Consider the following 21,285-nt stretch of genomic DNA (forward strand, 5'->3'; position numbering starts at 1 on the left):
GTGTATGATTGTACCCCTAATAAAGTAGTCATTAATCACTATTGAAAACTCTTTCTCCGGTATTTTGCTCTCCGTCGTATCAGTAGTAATTTAGGAACCCTACATCAAGTTTTCTTATCTAGACAATATTCACTATCAACTTTTTCTAAAACACCACCATTAATGAGTAACTCTACCATTCAACACAGAGGCCTATAAGTGTATAGGGCTCTGATTCAACCTACAGGAGAAATAAATAGTAACCACGTAAATAAGTATTACTATTTTTGAAATAAAACAGAAGTTATCCATAATTTGATATTTATGGATCAAAATTATTCTGGTTAGACAATAATGGAACTCAGGCGAGAACTCGTAAAACGAGATGCTAGGACTCGTGGCCTATGGGAGAAAATTACTTCTGATTAAATATCTCCAATTATATGATATAAATTTTGGAGGATTAGTAGTCTAGATTCCTGATATGATTCCAACGGCAAATTGGGAAAATTCATCTAAATTGAAGACAATGGTTTAATCTGGCAAATCGTGTATTCCCCCTATGACGAAAGCCCACATTTAATTAATTATTTCAACTTATGCAACAAAATATTTGAGCACTCTATATTTTTGTAATATTTCAAGGATACAGCTCATTTTTGAATTGATCTTATAAGATAAATTCAAAAATGAGCTGTATCCTTGAAATATTACAAAAATATAGTGTTTTCTGAATACAAGCTTTGTTAAATTATAGTTAAGACTTTCACCTATCAAATGAGATATTTTTACATATTTGGATTTATCCTTTTTGGAGCTATGAGCCTCTAAACAAAACCGTTTTCAATTTTAAACAAAGATAATTCAAGTTCTAAAGACAATAATACATTTTAAAAATTGTTATGGTATTGTTTAGTATTAGGCTTTGAAATATATTCATCCATATTTTCAACAGCAAGCAGTTAAAAAAAGCTTTGTAATCTTAAAAATAGCCACAAATAAAAAAAGTTTATCGCCTTTATCCGAAGCCCCGAAGATAATTGAGTCAAACTAAGACCATCAATTAAGGGATCCAATTCTACTATTTCGATTTTTTTACATTTTTGCTGTTGAGCAGCATTTGTAATTACTTAATCATTCAACCTTAATGCTTTAGTAATTACTGCCTATGTAAATGCCATTCACCGTAATTTTTCTTTTTTTCAATTATTCAAACAAGGCTCAAGTATGACCTTATATCTACCGGTATAATTTTTTTATTAGTTTGCTCGCACCCCAGTGTACAAAATTCATATGTTGAATGTATCATCCAAAATGATGTTTTTCACCCCAACAAGCACCCCAACAAGTTGCATGGTTGGAGGTTGCGCTCCTCCGGCCAGATAATATTAGAACTCATTGGCTGTGACGTATGAAATATGATTAAATAGCTCACGGCATTACATTGCCAACACAAAAAATACACTTTTGTCAGGTGTCGATTCCCTCTTCTCACTTGAAGTAAAAAAAAAAAAAAAAAATTGATAAATATTAGTTATACAATAATTATTAAAATTTAGTTAAAGTATTCATTCAATTAAACTATACTTATTTTCCGTTGTCAAAAGGACAGGAATGCAATGTCTTGTAGATTCCTCGTCATATTTATATATATTGATCATTTTATTATTTCTATGAAGAAATTTTGGCTATCATATAGAAAATACGTACACATGTAAGGTGTAATACTTAATACGCTTTTCGTATAATATTACAAAGTAATATTAGTTACTATAATATAATATCGAATAAAATACGATGTAAGATATTAATATTATCAAATTTATATATATATAGGTATATATATGTAATTAATTTTTAAAAATTATGGATAAATAATATGACCGTGATCATAGTCTAGGAGAACTTAAGAGACTAATGGCAGTTGACTTATTTGGCTAACTACCAGATGATTTTGGGCCTTTTTTCTGATTGTGGGAAAAGTTGTGTGATACAATCAGAGAGAAGACAAGGTTAATAGAAATTGAGAGAAGATACAAATAGGTAACGACAATTACTACAGTAGTAAACAATATTATTTTGTGATGGAGTGCCTCTGAACACTTCCACGTTGACGTATGGATTCCTAAATCATTAGTTAATTAATATTGAAGAGCTTAATTGATACATTTAAAAAATATATATATTTCAGTACATCTTACACACGTCATTCCGCATCATGTCTCAAAAGGTAAATCCTTATTCTTATAGTACATTAATAAATAATATCCCTTTCAAATCATTAGCCGATGATTTAATAGTTGTTATGTACTTTTTATAAATAAATTAAAGTCTAAAACAGCTTACTACATAGGTCATTTTGGTAACTGGAGGATCTGGTCTTGTGGGCCAAGGAATCAAAACTGTCATTCAAAAGGAAGGGAATAAACCTGATGAGAAATGGATCTTTTTAAGCTCAAAAGATGGGGATTTATCGGACCCCTCAGCCATAAGAGCCATTTTCGAAAAGCACAATCCTACACACGTCATTCACTTGGCCGCTCGCGTTGGAGGACTCTTTGCTAATATGAAGGCTAACTTGGATTTCTTTAGACAAAATATGGCTATGAATGAAAACATTTTATCTACTTGTCATGAATTTGGAGTCGATAAGGTCGTCTCATGCCTCTCAACTTGTATATTCCCTGATAAAACATCATATCCCATTGATGAGACAATGGTAAGGAGTTGCTTCCATTTAAGAGTATATCCAAATAAGTTCTCCCATATAATAGATTCACAATGGACCACCTCATGATAGCAATTTCGGATATAGCTATGCAAAGCGAATGATTGATGTTTTAAATCGCGGATATTTCCAGCAACATGGTCGCAAATACACCTCCATTGTTCCATGTAATGTATTTGGACCTCATGATAACTACAATCTTGTTGAGAGTCACGTTATACCAGGTATATAAAACAACCATATATAATGGGCTCAGAGCAAAAATGTTACATATCACTTTTTGTGAACAATGAGGTTTTTTGATCACATTGATCAGCAATGATAAATATAATATAATTGTTTTGTTTTTTTGGACAAATTTTTTAGTAAATTTTCAATACTTTTCGTTTTTGTCAAATCAATATATTGTAACATATGTACAACAAAGGTATGAATATCTCAAGACGATGTTCCACTTGCATACACTCATATTCTTAAGTCTTACTTAATAATTACTTACTTAATTGCGAGCAATTTTGAAAAAGAGTTATAAAACAACTAAGACTTCAAAAGTAAAATTATTCCTACTTTTAATCATATGATTGGAACTGTTCTGTTGTGAAGAATTTATAATATTAGAAAATACAGTCCAGATTTGAAATATTAATTACTCTCCATTTTATTGTACCATTTTTTAAAGAGTTTAGTTATTTAGTAATTATTACAAATATCAGATAAATATTAACAACCGATTAAAATACTAACATTTAAATCAGATAATACTAATTAAAAAACCATCTCGTTTATCGTCTCAGGACTCATCCACAAAGCATATCTTGCTAAAAAGAACAACACAACCTTCCAAATTCACGGCACTGGAAAGCCTCTCCGTCAATTCATTTATTCCTTGGATCTTGCCAAGCTCATCATTTGGACAGTAAGAGACTATAATGAAATTGAACCCATCATTCTTTCTGTCGACGAAAAAGATGAAATATCAATAAGTGATGTAGCTCATCTTATTCTTAAGGCGTGTGACTTTAGTGGTGAAGTCAAGTATTTGACTGACAAAGCAGATGGACAATTTAAGAAAACTGCCAGTAATTCCAAACTCCGAAAATATCTTCCTGATTTCAAATTCACTCCTATTGAGGATGCTATCAAGGAGTCAGTGATATGGTTTAACGATAATTACGAACTTGCTCGTAAATGATACGAGAAAGTTACTTTTTTTTTTTTTTTTTTTTTTTTGTAATTTACGTGGAAGTGTGTTTGTGGTTTGTTTTTTAGTATCAAGAATGAAAAAATAATTAGTATAAATTGCCAATAATTCAAAACAATTATTATTAGTATTACTTCACGAATTTATTTATCATCTATATTATCTATTATTATCATTATACGTATAAATATATATTTTATAAATATATATGTTATTAGTGATCAAGTATGGATCGGGATATAGTCACACAAAGAGAAAAAATGTGACTGATAATTATGAGGAGATACAATTAATATACATTTTATTTAGCATCTTGTTCAGATTCTCTATATAGAAGCATTCTTTCCATAAGATATTTCCCAACTAACTTAGCATACTCCATCGCGTTTCCAACACGGGGAATAAACTTTTTGTCAAGAATGTATTCCATGGTCATAGCCTCTCCTCGAAAGAGAACCAGCATATTACCGTAATTGATAGGGATATCATTATCCTTACGATCGGGATTGGGATCAAAACGAGAGTACTTTAAAGAGTCTAATTTAGAGATACAATCTTCGAAAGGAAACCAATTCATGCTTTCAAGACATAAGAGTTGAGATCCAGAATAATGCCCCTTGTACCTCATTTTGGGACATGTATGGATATAGAATCCCATGTAGTAATAAGAGAGTTCATCAGATGCGTGAAATCCTTTAGCGCGTAAAAGGCCAAGTTCCCAAAGAGCAGATAAAGTTCCAGGAGATAAGAATCCAAAGTCGGGGTCATAGTATAGATAAACTGAGCTCACAGAATCAGGGAGTATATCAACAGCTCCGACACAGAAAATTTTTCCATCAAGGAGGTACTGTAGATGGTAGGCACCATAGCCTCCTTTATGGATAAGAGATGAACTACATAAAAATCGACAAAATTGAATCATGGTACACTCTTCCGGAAGGTCATGATGAACCGCCATTTGATACTTTCTAAAAATCTCATGAGACTCAACAAGGGTTGACTTAAATACCGGATCCTGTCCATAGGCAGGAACTAGCCTCGTTTCAAACTTGTGAATAGGATCAGATAGATTTTTGATCTCATCTACAAAGTGCTCAAGGGACTTGGGACTATTTTTGAGCGTTCCAGATGAGAAGAGTTTGGATGAGGAAGTATCAATTTTACCCTTGGAAACTTTATTTTGGATTCGTATTTTTTTAGCTTTTATGGGAAGGGGCAGATTTGGATTTGGGCCAACAGGTAGCTTTGGAGGATCCTTCATCGGGCAATTTTGAAACATCGCTAGTACATTAATGGATGGAGACTCCTCAGATTTCTCAATGGAAGAAGGATTTTCATCCTTACTACAAGGCTTTTTGTCATTCTTCAAATATGCTATAAACTTTTTAAGAACTTTCTTTTGGGACTTGCTCGGAGAGAAGGATTCCGCAAGGGAGCGAATCGTGTATTGAGCACAACATGACTTTCCATAGCTTGGCTTATAAACATATTTCCCGGACCGCCTCCATCCCCGATCCATAAGTGCCTTATAGTCTGAAGGATGTAGGGCATAGGCCATCATACCATAGGATATATTGGAGGTTTTACCCCGACAATATCCACAGAAATGACCCTCCCGCTCCCCAAAGTACTCAATAATTGTGTAGTCAGACATTACAGAAGGAATAAATAAGAATTAATCAAAGTGAAAATTTATTGGTAGTAAAGTTCAAGATTCATTCCGTCATGAATTTCATAGTCCATGAGGGAAATGTGATCCTTATAAATATTGTACCACTTCTTGAGCACAATTTTCTCCCAACGCGTCCCTGTTTGAGCAGCTATCAGCTTCTTCAAATCCCCGATTGTATCATCCTCATTGCACTTCACTCGAACCTTTTTTCCAAGACGATCATTCACTGTTATCTCAATCATGCTACCATCAGGAAGTTATTCCACTCGCTCAGGTTTAATAGTGAGTAGATATTGGTCGCAAAAATTGAGTATCAAGTATCAGATTAAAGGCAAATAAACTGAAATTCTGATCAAGTATCCTGCTAGAATTACTTCTACCAAGGAAGAGTAGAAGGGACAAGCGATAGCGTTCCCACTTCTCAGCAGGAAAAATTCACAGTAGTACGTCATTGGATTACCCTTAATCACACCCACGTATGACATCATCAAATATTAGCTAAAAATCTCCTTTTACAGCTAAACATAATAATAAATAATCGTCTATCTACTATCTTACTTAAATATACATTATTTATTGTAAGATTTGAAGTTCACTTAAGTAAGCATTTATTATTATTATTTTTAACTCCATCTTTAATTCAATAGCTCCTTTTTTTAGTACCTTTTGACACAGCCACTCCTTTTAAAAAAAAATCAAGTATAATCTAAATATTTTATCATGATTTCTTCAAGAAAAAAAAAAGAAAAATGTAAAAGATGTCTTCGTTACATCCATCCAGTGAGCACTATATACATGGAAAGTTCAACTATTTTCCGGAAACACATAGGTTGAGATTAATAGTCTTCTTAAATATTTCTAGGTTGCGTAAAAAACTCATTGATTTTATCAGATTATGGCCATGACTAGTGATTTGATTAATTATTCGACCAAACCACATCTTATTTTTGAATCTATCTCATGCGTTCGTTCGCCAAGAAGAATCCCTCTATTCGTCTCCTAGTCTTAGTTTTCCTATTTCTTCGGAAAGAGTTCCAAGGTGGGGTTGGAGTGACTCTCATCATCTTCACTTAGATGCTAATGTAAAAGAAGTGAAAACCTCAGAATAGGTTTCCTTAGTGACTAAGGAACGATTAATGAAGATTGGATCGGACGAACGACAAAATCATTTCTATTGGGAATAATTACGTTCTAGCTCCTAAATAAAGGCAACGATAACATCTATCAAGAATTTATTAGCAAACATTTTATAAAAATATAAGTACTTAGTTCATCGGTGCCCTCTGATCTTTTCTGCAATGGAAGTAAATATTTATGTTTTAATATTTTTTTGCAAATTTCCAAGCATTTCTGAATTAGACGCTCTTGACTCATAATTATCAATTTTTCTTAATTTTTAATCATAGAGTGTTAATATTTAGTAAATACATGTTATCCAGATGGTTCTTTTAGATATTTTATTTTATTTTATTGGAATTTATTTATTCAGCATATAATTGTTTTTATTCAGTTAAGAGTAGAATTGCAATTATTTATTTTAACATAGATGGGTTGTGGCTAATTTTAACATAAATGATTTAAGTTTATTCGATTACTTTTTGAATATTATTTTAATATCAAAGATTTGAGATCATTTTTAGTTACATTTAATTTCCAAACTATTCGTACAATTGCATAATTGAGAAAGATGAAGTGAATCAGGAGAGTAAGGATGAGGATTCGAATAGTTCTTTAATCAGGTGGCTGGTAAAATCAAATTCAATTTCAGCCCTCCTTTTTGGATGCAAAAATATATTTTTAGTACTTGAGAAAAAATCCTTTTAATTCCAGCCAAGCCCCCCCCCCCCTGACCCAAAAATAAAAATTTTCTTATAAATACTCATTTAATCACATTTCTCAGTATTTTTTTTTCTACATTTTTATCAAGTATTTTTATATATTTAAATATTATCGATGAATCTACCACCAGGCCCATAGGGGATATGACCCCTCACTTCCTTTCAATTTATATTTTAAACGACAATATTTGGAAATAGTTAGTAGTTATACCTAAATTATTTTTTAGCTTAGACATAGGCTCAAAAATATATATCTATATATATATCGCGTTCCTGACAACCACCATGAGTCAACACTAGCAGACTAAAAAATTTTGACTATTGACTAAATCATGAATTAATTTATATGAATTGGAACAGAATTTAGTGTGGCGGTTTACCCTTGTGCCATGATTATGTACCTTATTATTTTACTCAAAACATAGGCTTAACCCAATAAGTTTTGATTGCATTGTCATTTGAGGGAGTAGATTTTCTCTTTATTGATCAAATAAAGACATTATTATTAGAGACCTATTCAATATAATCTTTCCTACGATTAGCAACATCCACAAATGTTTGATACAATCAATGAAATACCTAAAATGGAAGGTCTATATCTTGATTTGAATCTGTAAATCCTTGAGATATCCTAAACATTTCCCAGTTTATCACCCTTTAATTAATTCAAATAGAATAGTAAAAGTAATTGCTCTTCCCAAAATAACCAAATGCTTTCCTCGACAGAGAACATATGTCTTAAGATTTGAAGATTTTGATATGATCTGAAGATTGATCATATCTAATCAAAATAAGTTCAGAAATGTATTATATTATTTCTTAGATGAAGTAATGTCATCATTAAATACGATTTCAAAGATTTTTGATGGCGATCGTTATACGAAGTTTAAATTATAATTAAATGGCAACATTTTTTTAATACTATTACCTTTTACTGGACATCAAAAATTGAATATAAATCATCTGGAACCAATCATTTTGAGTCTTGTCCAAAAGTGTTATATTTTATCAAATGGTTAATGTTGACGATTTACTTCTGATGATAAATATATCTTCTTGTAAAATAAAAGTATAGGATAAATAAGTTAAAATTCATTGTATTGTACTATGGAAGGGGGTTTCTGACTGCATATATATGTACATTGTACACATTTAATCATAATTGATCTGGATGCCATCTGAGAAATGAAGAATAAAAACTAGAAATTATTTTTAAAAAGTAGAGGTTTTATCAAAAGGTTCTGAAAATATAGAAGGAGCCATTTTTGTAAAGATGGACTCAAAGATAATAAGAAGAAAAAGGTAGAAATTATGCGTTCTAAATGAGTGCGTAAACACTTCAGTGAACCCAAGGTTAATAGAAATGTATTTCTATTAACTTTGAGTGAACCTACCTTTAAGTATGGATTTCTCATCTCGTACAATACAAGACGCACAAAAAAAGAAGATTGAAATGATGATTTAACTAAGTGCGTACATATTTAGTATGTTTAATCCAAAAAAATTGAAATAATCAGAATAAAGTCTTAAATTAATTCTTCCTTTAAATTATTTCCAAAAAATTTCCACAATTTCATTTCAATTTCAGCATATTGATTTAAATCCTTATTATTATTATTTTTAAAGATTCATTTGAGTGATCTTGGCTGTCACAATAAGATAAATTATCTGTCGATATTATTCAAAGACATATTTTACTAAAAGATGTATTTGGATATTATTGTATGTATGCATCAAGGTTAATATTAACCTTGGTATGTATAAATAAAATATCCAATAAATATTTTAGTCTTTTTACCAAGACACTGTTTTTGTCAGTTTGTCCAATTAAAGAATAGAGTATTCCTATGTTTATCTGTCGGCTAACAATTCAATTGAATTCAGACATTATGCTTAGATAAATTATCAATTAAGGCACCTTATATTAAAAATAGTTTTTAAAATATAAAAATATATATATTCATCCATAAATCCATATACTTAAAATGATTGGGGAGAGGGGGAATATTCACATATGACCCAGTGCATATTTTCAAAAATTGATCATATATCTTTTTTGAAAATAAAAAAATTACTTTTACTGCAAAATTAGACGGCATTAACCCTATCTTTGAAAACGAAATAAGCATATGCATTAAATACACTTATAAATAGACTAATGTCGCAATTTATCCATATCCTATAGAAAAAAACAAAAAGTTAACTTGATCACTAAAAATTTTATGAATCAACAATAGAGGCTTTAAATAATTATAGTAAAAATAACGGATAATTGCAAAGTTACATCGAAACATTTTCATATAAAATTAAGGGATGGCAGTAGAAAACCACTTTCTAACGATCAAAGAATACAAATATAGCATCTAATTTCATTCGGAGAATAGTTATTGAAATGGAAAACAGTATCTGGTGAGGGCAACAGTTTATCCAATGAAGATTTCAAACTGTAATTCACTCAGTTAAAGTATCGGCCTAAGACTTTTCTCCTACATATATAACTCGTCAACTTTATTTTACTCAAAAAAATAAATTATGACCCCAATGAAAGGATATTTGGATGATATAGTCAACTTGGTGGTGGTAATTACTTTTTGAGTTGTAGACATTTTTTAGAGAGGGAAAAAAGAAATTGAATTAGGTACTTATTGAAAATGAACATTAGGTCCTTAAGTTAATTAAAAGAAATTTTCCTATTCAACTCTTCTTTGCAAAACGTTGAAGATGATTCATAAACATTGTTGTGAATGACTTCTCATATAGATATTACAAACTTAGATAAAATTACCAGAATATAAAATGTAATTTATTACGTCAGCGAATTTATAGCCTTTAGCATAATGAAATGTTTACAACAATAATGCTGTGCTGAATTGGTCTGTTCATCAGAAAATGAACACTATATTTTAAATTCATTTTTGGATGCCATTGATAGAGGTGGGCTCAAAAGACCAACAGATGTGATGAACTTGACTAGAATCCATTTTTATCAAATATTACAGATTTTTTTTCAAGTAGATACTATAATAAACACATTATTTACATTTAAGAATCCACGACATGTATTTACTGTTACTGTAAATACTTAAATTAAAAAAGAACCTTTCTCTTGGATAATGACAGCAAAATGTAAAATAATCCCAAATTTAATAACTTTTTAGATAAAATATCTTGTACAATTTGTTTGTCATTTTTTTTTCTTATAAAATGAACAACCAAAATCTTTCTGTTAGAAAAAGAAAGAATTTATCTGATAAAAGTAAGGCTGCTAATATATTTTAATAAGATTCGAGCATTGAATTCATAAATTTAGATTGAGTTCCTATTTATAAATAAATAAATATGCCAAGTAAAGTTGAAAAAATATATTTTTTTTCCTTTCATTTTTTTACAAGTTTCATATAAATCCTACAATTTCAATAATCATGTAACTATTATAACTATTCACATAATATAACCTAACATAATATCGATTAATAGTTATGTTCTTCGATTGATTTCAAGAAATGGTGAGCTGATTATATAAATATTCAAAAGTCGATGATTGAATCACATTCATATTTAATTAATGTCTTGGTTTCTAAAATTGAAAAAGTTTTATAAAATTAATTTAGTGTAATACTAAATAATAACACATTCCTTGACATCTTCATAGATAGATAATTATAATCTGGACACATCTCAAACATGTTCCAATTACCTTTGAAAGTTAAACACTATGGCGTTGATGTTAATCCATCTTTGTTAAGTATTACATATATTTAGTAAGCAATTATAAATTATGATAATAATTGAAAAACGACCTACGGAGGAGAAAATAAGTATTTAATGGCATGCGGATTTTGTAAGTTTGTCCACTGAGAAAGAAAAGAATGTTTTATAATTTTAATGGTAGGTTTATTTTATTAGTGAGGGACATTTGATTATATGAACAAAACAAAAGTGTTTGGAGGAAGAAAAATCCCCACTGTCAAGCGTGGGGGTGGAAACATAATGTTTTGGGAGTGTTTCTCTGCGAAGAGGAGATACCAACTTCACCAAATCGAAGGGAGGATGGACCATCTTCTGAAGAAATGGTTTACTAAAAGATCATCAGCAGGATCTTGTAATATCCAAGAATACAACCCAGTCCACGGGTTGTACAAGTGAAGTGCTGAGTCCCAAGGTAGTTAAACTTCACCGCCGTTGTGTTTCTAAGCATCAATGACATCTTCTGTTATGCAATAATACATTCCGGCTCACGGGTTGTGGATGGGAAATGTTGTGCCCTAAGGTAGGTTAAATTCCCCAGTCGCCGCTTCCTTGAGCATCAAGGACCTCGTGTAATATCCAAGAGTAAAACCCCGGGCCACGGATTGTGCAGGTGATCTTAACTAATAATCATTTATTAAATAAAATGAACACTTACCTGAATAATGGGTTAACCAGAGGACAAGTTAAAGATTTCTCCCATTTAAGTAATAAAAATCCAACATTTCTATGGGTATCCCCAAAACCAGTCTTGTAAGCGTTCCACTATTTTGGCCTTCCATTCAATTTTTTTTTTTTTTTTTTTCGTTCCGTTCAGCGTTCCAATACTAAAGTAGTGTTGGGTCGGCCTGAACTGAATGAACTGGAACAATTATCCATCGTTCTGAACTGAGTGAGTCGATCGACCATGGTCTGGAATGATAAAAATTAGAAAAAGAAAATATGTTTCACACCTTTTTATTAAATAATATGTATTTTAAAGACTAATGGACTGTATAATTCGGAAATCTACCTCGGTAACCTTGTGTATGAACAACAACCCTCGACAATAAATATTATTACCTCAATATATAAGTAAAAACAATAATATTTGTGATGAGAATGATACTATTTTATTTAGAACAGAAAAACAATTTAGACCTCTTCCTGACAATAGCAACAAAAAACATTGACTGAAAAAAGGGATAATTATTGACACTGACGAACCCCTTTTGTGGCGTGCATTAATTGCGCGCCAAGTTAGAACTCTTTCTCTCTTTTGGCGCTAATAGACAAAAGGAGAAAATTGGCCAAGTTCAAACTTGTAATTATTAATTTTACTAACATGGTTTGTATAATGCAAATTGCAATTTTATGCTAAAATTATAGATTTGCCGCGATACTCCCCCCATGAGACGTTTAGCGATCTTAAGAGATATAAAGGTTTCATAGTGAAAAACAAATTCATTTAAGGGAAAATATATGGATCCCTAGAGGTTATTGAGTTAACATACACATCGTTACCCAAAGGTGGGATTATGTATAATTTCTTTAATTGGACCAATGACAGGTTTTGACCCAAATGTATAAGTCCGAAATAAAACTCGAATATTGATCCGATGAAACCCAAAAAATGCATCTCAAACTAGATGGTTGATCCTCAAAACCTTGCCATCCTTGTTGAAACAGACGGAATTCAGATTCTGCCAAAGAGTCTCTTGGCTAAGGTGAAAAACTTCAAATAAAACCGATAACTCTGAAAAACGGAGCATATGTAAATAGGGAACGTCTGCTTGTCTTGTAGCTTCCAGCATCCAGAGTCTCAACCTGAGTTGAAATTCGTTCAGCTGTACTCAAGACCAAGGAGTTTGGATTCCATGGGGGTTTAAATCCCATATAGAACCTCTAGTCAGAAGGTTGTGAGGCTTCTGGTCCTCGGCAGGTCCGACTACTACTGGGGTTTCCGACGTGATTTAAATTTATCAGTGCGTTTCTGTCGGATGTTCACAGATGAGAACTATATGTCAGAATGAAAAGTTATGCAATAAAAACCTCTTTGAGGGGAAAAAAGGGTAAAACCTCTGAGGAAAAATATGGCCCAACTTCCTTCCGAAGCTATTTCGTTTGTATTTATTAGTTTTTTGATTCTATGTATATGAGGAAAAAATACTCGCAATATTGGAAAAAAAAACCTCTTCAGAATTTTCCTTTACTAAAGATTTTATAATCACCTGGGTGGTGCCTTCTCCTTCCTGCCCCTTCAAGGCTTTCACTGTTAGCAGAGTCTTTCTTTGAAAGCTCCTCAGTGAAGCCAGTAGAGTACTCCTCAGCATCCTCTAAGCACTGAGGTGGAATGAGGACAGACTCAGAGGTTGCAGTTAGTGCCTCCTTGCCTGGGTCAGTGTCATTGGTTTCGACTTCGTCAGAGTCCTGGACGGGTTCACCTACGACGGAAGATCGGCCCGTCACTCCCTCAGGATTGAGCAGTCCCTTTGTTTAGGTGACCTTCAACATCTGCCGTCCGCTTCCAACACATCCATTATCTGAATTCAGATTTCCCAAGTCTTTAATCTTATCGTCCATTTCGACGGGAAATTGAAAAGATTCAAGCAAAGCTACTTGCCTAACGGATCTTATGATAACCGTGTCTGCCAAAGGTAGTTTTATCGAGACGGTCGAAGCAACACCTTGGTTACTGCTGTGGATTTCTACGACTTTTCCAATTCTCCATTGATTTTTCTCTAGGTTCTCTAGTTTAAGCAGAACAACATCCCCTTGTTGGAGATTTTTTTGGAGAGTAGATTGCTTAATCCACTTTGAAGGTATACTTAATTCTTGTAAGTATTCCTTTTGTAATATGGACCAAAAAGAATTCAATATCCGTTTTCTAGTGATCCACATGTCAGAACACAGAACATTTTCCATCACCTTGTCTGAAGGGGTGTTAATGGCGTTGAGATTTCTACCATACTGTATCATGTTCAGAGATAACTGTTTGGAGCTCTTCAATGAGTAATTTATTCTTCTGAATAAGCACTTTTAATTGCTTTTTGAAGATAGCCACCATACGTTATTTGACTCCATTGGTACAAGGGGCCTCAGGAGTACTGAATTTCCATTCAATATATTCTCCTGAATAATCCTCCTCTTCAACTTTCTTAAAGTCCAGCTTTTTCAGTGTTTGTAGTTGCTTATTTGCGGCTACAAAATGACGAGCATGTAAATAAAGCCATGCATACTTTGAACGTTGGTGGATGAGAACAACGATTCACATATGCTTCATCACACTGATGTTTACAATATAATAGGCCCAGATAGTCGATTCCTACATTTCTCCATGTACCTGGATTATCCATTCTTATAGTAGGTAAAGGAGCTATTCTTAGGGACTCAAACGCCCTGGAACTTTGTATAACTTCCTTACTAAAGATTTGACATATCCATAATTACCTATGAACCAATACCGAACTTTAAGCGTATTTAACGTTTGTTTCTGTAAACATTGAAAGAGACGTTGATTTGTATCATGTACGAGTCTCTCAGCCAAAGTTCCCATAGGTATAATTATAGGATTAATAGTGTCAAAAGCAATAGTGGAAGACAAGTGTATTGGGTTCTGAAGTCTAATGACTTCTGATTCTTTGTCGTAAAAAACAGGAAGATTCCTGAGAGGTAATCCGGGGAAAATCTTACGTTTTCAGACTCAGAGCAGTTGTCTTTAAGGATTTTTATTTCGTTCACAAGCCTGGTTTCTTTTTCTAGTTTAATTTAAAGAAATTCTGCCCATTCAGATTCTTCCCTAGATATGTTTAGGGATTAAATAGGATCTTTACGGGCCCCTCTCCTTATTCAGATAAGCACTCTTTTAATTATAGATAACTTAGATCATCGTCGAATAAGTTCATCTATAATCAAAATAGACCGAATTTGTGTCTTATAAGCAATAGCTTTATCACTTTCAGAGGCCATGACCCTGATTTGATTAAAATATATCGCCAGATCAGACCTATTAGTCTAAGATTTTTTATCAGAGACTTCAGTTGGCCGTTGCTGTTTTGGCCATTGATCACGGCATTCCAAGAGAAACTTTGGGCTGTGTTTCCAAAACTCTATTCTTTCAGTAAGCTCATTCATATAGCACCCTCTATTAGGCAAATCGGCTGGATTAAGGACTCCTGGACGAAACCTTACTTGGACAACGAAGAGATTGTCAAGTACTTTGCAAACTCTACGTTCTTCCCATGGCTTACAACATCCTCTACCTCGTTGTATCCGCTGCAGATTTAATAGGGAGTGGGTAAATATGACTGGGTTATGGGGATAGACCATGGCTTCAGTGCATTCTGAATATAATTTGCCATAGTCACAGTCTTAGTTAGAGCAACAAGTTCTGCTCGAGCAATCGTCAAAATGTCTTCAGGCTTACTGTTTTCAAAGAGAGTTTTTGGCAATTGTGAGCTTTTTGAGAAAACAAGTTGACTCAGTTTTTGCTTTTCTCAGTTTCTACAACAAGATATGCAACACACCCATTCCTACTTTTGAGGCATCTCCGAAGACATCAAGAGCCTTGATGCTTCCCTCGTTACAACGTTGGAAACGGAGATCGTTCATCAAAGGGATCTGTTCAATCCATTTGGTAAAGAACATAATGGCCTCTTTAGCAGCTTTGACTTTAGACAGAAGCTGTTCGTCCCACTTAATCTTGTCTTCCCATAATAAAGGAACAATCAGTTTAAATTGCATTCTACATTGTGTGACATAACCATGTGTGTCAAAGACTTGACTAGCTAGAAATACAATGTCTCTTCTGGATAATGAAGCACAATCAGGATTAAATTTTTCAAATTTGCTAGCAAGATCAAGCATAAATTCATCTGTACATGTGTCCAACTTTAAACCAAGAACTGAAATCTCACCTCGTGGAGGAGCAATTCGTTCTGGTTCAATCTCTGAAAGAATTTCCGGTTGTGAAGATGCTATCTTATGGCCATAAAATCCTACACTTTCCAGAATTTTTAATATCTCTAAAGTAGTTTGGATAGTTTCTTCGGGGGTATTCTGGCCAATGTGTATATCGTCCATGTAGGTCATTCTATATATAACTTCTGAAGCTATTGTGTATTTCTTTCATACCTTCTTGGCAGTTTCTTTAAGACACAACATAGAAATATATGGGGCTGAAACTAGTCTAAACATAACGACCTTGAACCTCATCACCCCTTAGTTGATCTCCGGGCCTTCCCCAAATAAAAGGAAGCATATCTTTTTCAAGAGGGTCGGCAAGATTTATCGATAAGAACATCTTTTTATTGTTTACAGTGACAAAATACTTCTTGCATTTAACCTTTAGAATAAGTTCCATAATTTGTGGAAGCATATTCTTACCTGGCATTAGTATCATATTCAAAGATTTAGTTGTATCTTTGACATCAGGTAAGGATACATTTACCACGATCCTAACATTTTGTAGAGTCATTATCAAGACGAAAGATAGGTCTTGATATTAGGACATAGCTGGGATGTTTTGTAATTCTTTCGTTAGAAGGAACTTCCTCAGCATAATCAAGATCAAGAAAATCTTGATAAGCCACTTCAACTAAGTTCATATGTTCAGGTTTTACCTTATCCTGAACTTGATGGATGACAGCAATGGCTCTACTGTAGTTATGATTTAGAACTCTACCATTAGAATCACTATCAATCCATGGCATTTTTATGAACCACTCACCCCTAGATGTATCGAATACAGTAGTTCTTTGCATATTGAAAATTAGCCTGGAGCTCATATGAGGTAAATTCTGCAGTAATTGGTTCTTTAGGATTTATACCCACATTTTCCCCATTCCAAACTTATTTAAGTTAAACTCCAGAGAACGATAAATAGTATCAAGATCAAAGTCTTCATACTTTTTAATTTGAGTAATAATTCCAGAATACAGAGAAGCCTTATTATCGATGGTAATTCGTTCTGAAATACCATCTACTCCACTAAGGATCCCTCCTAAGATACTCAACTTAGCAACAGGGAATGTCATGTCAGTTTCTCCTGATGGTAGCAAAATCATATTTTGTTACTGAAGCATAATTGCGGAATGATAAGGTACCGAAAGAAGAATTTGAAAATCTCTAGCTCGTGTACTAGGTAACTCTTTTGTGAACTTAATGTCTTTAGTATAATACCATTTCTTAGGATTGAATTGGATCTAAGGAATTACCCATTTGTTCACAAGTAATAGCGAGAATGGGTGCAGTACAAGTAAAATTCTTCAAATTGGCTAATTCAAAAACAACTTACTTTTCTTTATATGAATTTATTGCTCCCCCTGCAACAGCAATATCGATATTAATATTATCTCCTTTTAATCCTAGAGATTTTGCTGTAGCAGATTCAATCATTGATAGGTTTGCTCCTGAATCAAGTGCAATTCGAACCTTACATGATTTCCCATTTACAGGATTAATAACCCAACAACATAAAGTAGCATAGAATGCTTTGTACTGAGGGATATTGTCAGATATTTTACTACAATTAATTGGTATCAATTCTAAAGGGGTTTTCAATATGGACGCTCACATTTTACGTTGATAGGTTTCGAAAACGACGTCATTTTTGTTATTGTTTGTTTGACAGTTGTGCTCCGAAATTATTGTAGTTTCATCGCACTCGATCAACGCTTGCAAATTATTAAAATTTATTACAAAGTGGTGAGTCTTTGATCCAAACTTTAAGAGCGTTAACGCCAATTTATGGTCAACGTAATCGACCTGCAAAATCAACAATTCAACGTTTGGTGAAAAAATTTGAGTTCACATACACGCTAAATAATGTTCCTGTGCCAGTGAGACAAAGAAATGCACGAAGTGTAGAAAATATTGCTGCCGCAAGTGCATCAATTCAAGATGACCCAATTTTTTTTTTCTTGCGCCGTTCTCAATCGTTGGGCATCTCTGTGACATTGTTGTGGCGAATTTTTGCGAAAAGATCTTGGCCTACACCCGTATAAGATCAAGTTGACACAAGAGCTGAAGCAGCTTGACCACTTCAAACGTCGGGAATTCGTCAAATGGGCTGAAGGAAAATTCGAAAATGATCCTGATTTTCAACGTAAAATCATCTTCAGCGATGAGGCACATTTTTGGCCCAATGGCTTTGTTAACAAGCAAAATATGCGCTATTGGATCGTAAAAAACCTCTTATAAGAGGCCAGTTTTTTGTATTATCTACTTTCCCCAAAGCATTTAGGTTACTGATATTAATTTCATCTCTCTTATTCAGAGGACTTCTCCGATACATTCATACCTTTTCGAAGATTAAGATTACTATTGGAAAATGCAGGTGTCTAACCATCCCCAGTAACAGGGTTTGACATGGTTAATGAATCAGAATATTTCTGAGGTCCATTATTAAAATTATCGTTAATAATTCTTCACATATTATCCATACTTTCAATGTAATAATTAGATTTGAATATTTTACATTATTTTGTATGAAGAAGAGCCCCCCAATCCGCCACTAGTTATTTAAAAAAAAACTCCAGTAAAATCTAAATAGCAACTGTGAAACAACAGCCGATAATATGGAGAGACGTAAGTCGCAATTTTGGAACTTTCTGCGCGGGGAAAAACTTCCACTGAAAATGACAAGGTTCTGAACTGCAGCCGCACCACCGTTTACAGCGTGGTAGCCAAAGGGACTCCTGAGGTGACCACCAAATTTAAGTCAAGGCCTCAAAGGTCGGATGAAATGGTTGCTGCCGTGGAAAAGTCTGTCGAGGATACAAGAGGCAAGGTCACCGACTGCAGCCTCTCCAGGGAGTTCAACGTCAGCAGAAGGACTATGGACCGGCTAGTTAAGAAAGATCTTGGTCTTAAGGTCTACAAGAGAACCCCTCGTCAAGACTTCAAGTCATAAAATTTAAAGGAGTGTTCAGTTTTATACGTGCACACCTGTACTCCTTCGAAGGTAAGCAATCCTCCCCAATACTATGAATATTGGTTTTGAATCTCTGTGACGGCTCGTTTTTAACTTAATTTCCTTTCGAATATTTTCACAATTACTGTATTATACTTGTCAAATGTCTGGACAACGAAATTATAGCATAGTTCAGAAGCATTCCCTTCGAATTCTAAATTATGCACTTTAATATTACAATGAATATGCAAAAACTTGCTATGTTTGCACATCGCTCAAGATATATAAATATTATATGACCTTAACTCAAGTAAAATAATAAAAGTAAATACTCAACTCCCGTTAGTTATCATAATACCTTGAAATAGAAATGAACTTCGTTCATAAATTAAAGAAACTTATGTGGAAGTGAGATACGTTCAAGTCTTTTCGTAATGATTAGAGATTCCTTTTAAGTCGACAAATCTGTTGACAATAAGTGTAGTAATATTCTAAAATCACTTTTCTTTTAGTTGAGGATATTATGATAGTTTTTTGTAGGTAACAGTAATTAAGTATTTACCCTTCTTCATGATGTCCAATATCAAGTGAAATACTATCAACAACTTGCAAATCTGGTCATTGTTTCTCTATCTATATTCCTAAAATGGTCGATAAACTTTTTAACGTTCTGATGAAGAATTTTGCATTAATTCCTTAAATAAAATATTTGCCAACGTCAGTACGACAACAAAAACATTCCCAAACTTCATTCGACCGATCAGATGATTGTACTTCCAATATTATATTTTTATCAATACATAGGGAATGTAAAAAAAACCAAATATATGCTAAATCAATAACGAAAGTAATATGAATTACGTTTTAATTTGTCTGGGTATAAAATGAAATTATTTAGTTAAAGGATAAATATAATTTAGGATAAGTTAAGAAATTGATTAATTTAAGAGTGTGAGACATTGTTACGAGTCGGATAAATTTACGAATCAATGTTTATAAATCATACTGGTCATTTCTTAATTTTTCTAGTTACAGAAAATGAAAAAGCCAGCTTTCTAGTGTGAGCATATCTAATCGTTTTATAGCTATATCTTTGAGTTAGTTACTCAGTTGTGAGGCTAAGGCAAAGCCAGTTAAAAAAAAAAAAAAAAAAAGCGAATGGATGACGTTTGACCCTTCACTTACTTCTTGTATTTAAATTTCATTCATATGGTATATTGATCAACCATGCAATCGAACAGCGCCAATTCGAATCAATTTGGCATTTATTAGCCAATAATGTTACAGTAGAGATTGAAATCCAGTAGAATCGTTGATTCTCCTAGTTGAGATTACAATCCTATTATCTCCTAGGACAAATTACAATTTTACTGAGGGAGATATTAGAATTGAATATTTTAAGAGGTTGTGTGTTTTTGAAAATATGACGCAAAGTCATACCCTTCAATTTACCTATTATATAATTATATTTAATAGTAAATCGTTTATGTTTAGAATTTCAACAGAAATAAGCTAAATATAAATAAAATCTTTTTGATTTTTCATCTTTAAGATAGCATATTCGTAATAGTAACAGTTACTCATTTACATCATATTTTGTCTCTTTGAGTTTGTGTTCTAGTGCATTTCTTCTAGTAGTCCTCGACTAGTGCTGTTTCTTATGAACGACTCTTTTTAGTGAACGTACTGAACCGACTCAGTTGCATGAATGATTCGTTCGTTTATAGCTTAAGATTCCCATATATAGAATATATCACTTAGCCTCAATCAAGTCAGAAGCCATTCTAGAGACCAGTTTAGTGTCATTGGTTACTGATCTGTCTGATATTCTCAGCGAGTGCAATTTTTTGCATTGTGAAAATATTTTTATAATTCAATTTACCAATTATATCATTCTTTACCAGCTCCGCCTTGGCGCTGATTAAATTTCCTCTATTTTTATACTCAATTATTCTTTGTAGCTCTGCGTTCGTCTCTGTCGAGTCCCCATCTAGACTCGCTATTTTGGTCTTCATTTTGTTTCTTAACTGTGCTTCTTCTTCCCGATATTTAAAAAAAAATGAATGGAACCGTTTTCTATTTTATCTAAAGCTTCACAGGAGGAGTACAATCCCATTCTTGTTCTCTTGTCATGATATTTTATAATCCTGCGTATTTTCGGTTTTGTTTCTTCTTATTCCAGATGGGTGATGTTATGATTCTATAACGTTTTGGTGGTTTGTTTTAATC

General features: G+C 33.0%; 2 protein-coding genes and 2 long non-coding RNA genes across 5 annotated transcripts; 2 read left to right on the plus strand and 2 right to left on the minus strand.

Moving 5' to 3' along the window:
• Positions 1 to 1,316: 1,316 nt before the first annotated feature.
• Positions 1,317 to 1,822, minus strand: LOC121115189 (uncharacterized). Its single transcript, XR_005863430.2, has 2 exons — positions 1,567 to 1,822; positions 1,317 to 1,473 (listed from the first exon to the last, which is right to left on the minus strand). It is a non-coding gene; the product is annotated as an uncharacterized lncRNA (long non-coding RNA).
• Positions 1,823 to 1,953: 131 nt separating this feature from the next.
• On the plus strand, positions 1,954 to 4,041 carry Gmer (GDP-L-fucose synthase-like protein). 2 transcript variants are annotated; one of them, XM_040709365.2, is made up of 5 exons: positions 1,954 to 2,022; positions 2,171 to 2,209; positions 2,333 to 2,698; positions 2,754 to 2,931; positions 3,502 to 4,041. In XM_040709365.2, exons 2-5 carry the CDS (start codon positions 2,198 to 2,200, stop codon positions 3,897 to 3,899), a joined length of 954 nt encoding a protein of 317 aa, XP_040565299.1. In that variant the 5' UTR covers positions 1,954 to 2,022; positions 2,171 to 2,197; the 3' UTR covers positions 3,900 to 4,041. The 2 variants fall into 2 exon arrangements, with proteins under 2 accessions (XP_040565299.1, XP_040565292.1); XM_040709358.2 differs by having other exon boundaries at positions 1,994 to 2,094.
• Positions 4,027 to 5,954, minus strand: Ate1 (arginyltransferase 1). The gene has a single exon (XM_040709338.2). It carries the CDS (start codon positions 5,560 to 5,562, stop codon positions 4,210 to 4,212), a length of 1,353 nt encoding a protein of 450 aa, XP_040565272.1. The 5' UTR covers positions 5,563 to 5,954; the 3' UTR covers positions 4,027 to 4,209.
• A 76-nt stretch (positions 5,955 to 6,030) lies between these two features.
• LOC121115183 (uncharacterized) lies at positions 6,031 to 7,031 on the plus strand. Its single transcript, XR_005863429.2, has 3 exons — positions 6,031 to 6,180; positions 6,241 to 6,360; positions 6,443 to 7,031. It is a non-coding gene; the product is annotated as an uncharacterized lncRNA (long non-coding RNA).
• Positions 7,032 to 21,285: the final 14,254 nt, after the last annotated feature.

The sequence above is a fragment of the Lepeophtheirus salmonis genome, chromosome 1 (assembly GCF_016086655.4).
Source record: "Lepeophtheirus salmonis chromosome 1, UVic_Lsal_1.4, whole genome shotgun sequence".
NCBI lineage: Eukaryota > Metazoa > Arthropoda > Copepoda > Siphonostomatoida > Caligidae > Lepeophtheirus > Lepeophtheirus salmonis.

What these genes read in the sequence shown, in the direction of transcription:
- Gmer (XM_040709365.2), top strand. An exon ending in ATCCCATTGATGAGACAATG is followed by an intron (nt 2,699 to 2,753) that starts GTAAGGAGTTGC and finishes CCCATATAATAG; the next exon opens with ATTCACAATGGACCACCTCA. An exon ending in TGAGAGTCACGTTATACCAG is followed by an intron (nt 2,932 to 3,501) that starts GTATATAAAACA and finishes TTATCGTCTCAG; the next exon opens with GACTCATCCACAAAGCATAT.
- Ate1 (XM_040709338.2), bottom strand. Translation starts at nt 5,562, where the DNA reads ATGTCTGACTACACAATTATTGAGTACTTTGGGGAGCGGGAGGGTCAT.